Source organism: Eimeria mitis, genomic scaffold (assembly GCF_000499745.2).
Source record: "Eimeria mitis Houghton genomic scaffold, Emh_scaff1437, whole genome shotgun sequence".
Classification (NCBI taxonomy): Eukaryota; Apicomplexa; class Conoidasida; order Eucoccidiorida; family Eimeriidae; genus Eimeria; species Eimeria mitis.
The window spans coordinates 8,123-11,058 of NW_013569232.1; the positions used below are offsets into that span (position 1 = coordinate 8,123).

A 2,936-nucleotide genomic window follows, 5' to 3' on the forward strand; every position below is an offset into this window, starting at 1 on the left:
CTTGGATGCCAGTGGCAGCTTGGCCACAGGTGCCTTCGCCTTGCCTTCATCCTCGCTTGTCTTCTCTGGTGAGCCCTGCGTCTTGGCTCCAAACACCTTCGAAAGAGGCGAAGGTACCCTGGCTGTGCCAACTCCTGCTTTCGAAGCCATTGGCAGCTTACCCACAGGAGCCTTCGCCTTGCTTTCATCATCGCTCTTCTTCTCGGGGGCGGCCTGAGAGTCGCTGGCGGCTACCCCGAGATGATCTGCATCCCCACCAGCCTTTGCTTCAACAGAAGGAACCGCTTTAGCCCCCAACGCCTTCGAAAGAGGCGAAGGCAGCTTGGCGGCGCCAACTACTGGCTTGGGAGCCAGTGGCAGCTTGGCCACGGGAGCCTTCGCCTTGCCCTCATCCTCGCTCGTCTTCTGGGGGGCGGCCTGAGAGTCGGTGGCAGCGTCACCGGGATGCTCTGCACCCCCTCCAGCCTTCACCTCAACAGAAGGAACCGCCTTGGCCCCCACGGCCTTCGACAGAGGCGCAGGCCCCTTCGCGGCGCCAGCAACCGGCTTGGAAGCCAGTGGCAGCTTGCCCACAGGAGCCTTCGCCTTGCTCGCATCATCGCTGGCCTCCTCCGGGGCGGCCTGAGAGTNGGCAGCTTGCCCACAGGAGCCTTCGCCTTGCTCGCATCATCGCTGGCCTCCTCCGGGGCGGCCTGAGAGTTGACAGCGGCTTCCCCGAGATCATCTGCAGCTCCATCAGCCTTCGCCTCCACAGTAGGAACCGCCTTGGCCCCCAACGCCTTCGAAAGAGGCAAAGGTACCTTGGCGGCGCCAACTCCTGCTTTCGAAGCCATTGGCAACTTGGCCGCAGGAGCCTTCGCCTTGCCCTCATCGTCGTTCGCCTCCTCTGGGGAGGCCTGCGTCTTGGTAGCGGCCTCACCGAGATGCTCTGCATCCCCTCCAGTCTTCGCCTCCACAGCAGGAATCGCCTTGGCTCCAAACGTCTTCGAAAGAGGCGAAGGCCCCTTGGCGGCGCCAACTACTGCCTTGGGAGCCAGTGGCAGCTTGGCCATAGGAGCCTTCGCCTTGCTCGCATCTTCGCTTGTCTTCACCGGCGAGCCCTCCGCCACGCTCTTGCCCTCGACGGGATGCTCTGCATCCCCTACAGCCGTCGCCTCCACAGAAGGAACCGCCTTGGCCCCCAAGGCTTTGGACAGAGGCGCAGGCCCCTTGGCGGCGCCAGCAACTGGCTTGGAAGCCAATGGCAGCTTGGCCAAAGGGGCCTTCGCCTTGCCTTCATCCTCGCTCGTCTTCTCGGGCGAGGCCTGCGTCTTGCTGGCGGCCTCACCGAGATGCTCCTCATCTCCATCAGCCTTCGTCTCCACAGTAGGAACCGCCTTGGCCCCCAACGCCTTCGAAAGAGGCGAGGGTACCTTGGCGGCTCCAACTACTGGCTTAGGAGCCAGTGGCAGCTTGGCCGCAGGAGCCTTCGCCTTACTCGCATCCTCGTTGGCCTCCTCGGGCGAGGCCTGCGTTTTGCTGGCGGCCTCACCGAGATGCTCCTCATCTCCAGCAGCCTTCGCCGCCACAGCAGGAACCGCCTTGGCCCCCAACGCCTTAGGAGGAGGCGAAGGCCCCTTGGCGGCGCCAACCGCTGCCTTCGCAGCTAGCGAAAGCTTGGCCGCAGGAGCCTTCGCCTTGCCTTCATCCTCGCTCGTCTTCTCCGGGGCGGCCTGAGAGTCGCTGGCGGCTTCCCCGAGATGATCTGCATCCCCTCCAGCCTTTGACTCCACAGAAGGAACCGCCTTGGCTCCCAACACCTTCGGAGGAGGCAGAGGCCCCTTTGCGGCGCCAACTACTGCCTTGGAAGCCAGTGGCAGCTGGGCCACAGGGGCCTTTGCCTTGCCTTCATACTCTCCCGTCTTCTCGGGGGCGGCCTGAGAGTTGACAGCGGCTTCCCCGAGATCATCTGCAGCTCCATCAGCCTTCCCCGCCACAGCAGGAACCGCCTTGGCTCCAAGTGCCTTCGGAAGAGGCGAAGGCCCCTTGGCGGCGCCAACTGGTGCCTTCGCAGGTAGCGGCAGCTTGCCCATAGGAGCCTTCGCCTTGCTCGCCTCCTCGCTCGCATCCTCGGGGGTGGCCTGAGAGTCGCTGGCGGCCTCACCGAGATGCTCTGCATCCCCTCCAGCCTTTGACTCCACAGAAGCAACCGCCTTGGCCACCAACGCCTTCGGAGGAGGCGAAGGGACCTTGGCGGCGCCAACCATTGCCTTGGGAGCCAGTTGCAGCTTGGCCACAGGGGCCTTCGCCTTACTCGCATCCTCGCTCGCCCCCTCCAGGGAGGCCTGCGTCTTGGTGGCGGCCTCACCGACATGCTCTTCATCCCCGCCAGCCTTTGCCTCCACAGAAGGAACCGCCTTGGCCCCCAAGGCCTTCGACAGAGGCGCAGGCGCTTTCGCGGCTCCAGCAACTGGCTTGGATGCCAGTGGCAGCTTGGCCACAGGTGCCTTCGCCTTGCCCTCATCCTCGCTCGTCTTCTCGGGTGAGCCCTGCGCCTTGGTGGCGGCGTCCACGGGATGCTCTTGATCTCCAGCAGCCTTCGCCACCACAGCAGGAAGCGCCTTGGCTCCCAACGCATTCGGAGGTGGCAAAGGCCCCTTGGCGCCAAGTGCTGCTTTCGAAGGCAGTGGCAGCTTGGCCGCAGGAGCCTTCGCCTTGCCCTCATCCTCGCTCGTCTTCTCCGGCGAGCTCTCCGTCGCCTTGCTCTTGCTCTCCCCAGCCGCTGCATCCTCAGCACCCCCAGCAGCACCCCCAGCAGCCGCCGTGGCCCCCAAGGCTTTGGGGGGAGGAGGCGGAGGCCCCTTGGCGCCAGGCGCTGCCTTCGAATGCAGTGGCAGCTTGGCCGCAGGAGCCTTCGCCTTGCCCTCATCCTCGCTCGTCTTCTCCGGCGAGCTCTC

At 64.9% G+C, this 2,936-nt stretch overlaps 1 protein-coding gene across 1 annotated transcript in view; it reads right to left on the bottom strand.

Annotated features, from left to right (window-relative positions):
• Positions 1–2,908, bottom strand: part of EMH_0036950 (uncharacterized protein) — a gene marked incomplete at both ends in the record, with an annotated part of 10,031 nt that extends 7,123 nt beyond the window's left edge. The window contains 3 exons of the mRNA XM_013495138.1: positions 28–525; positions 645–2,738; positions 2,789–2,908. Coding sequence (XP_013350592.1) covers positions 28–525; positions 645–2,738; positions 2,789–2,908 — 2,712 coding nt within the window. The remainder of the gene's footprint in view (positions 1–27; positions 526–644; positions 2,739–2,788) is intronic.
• Positions 2,909–2,936: the final 28 nt, after the last annotated feature.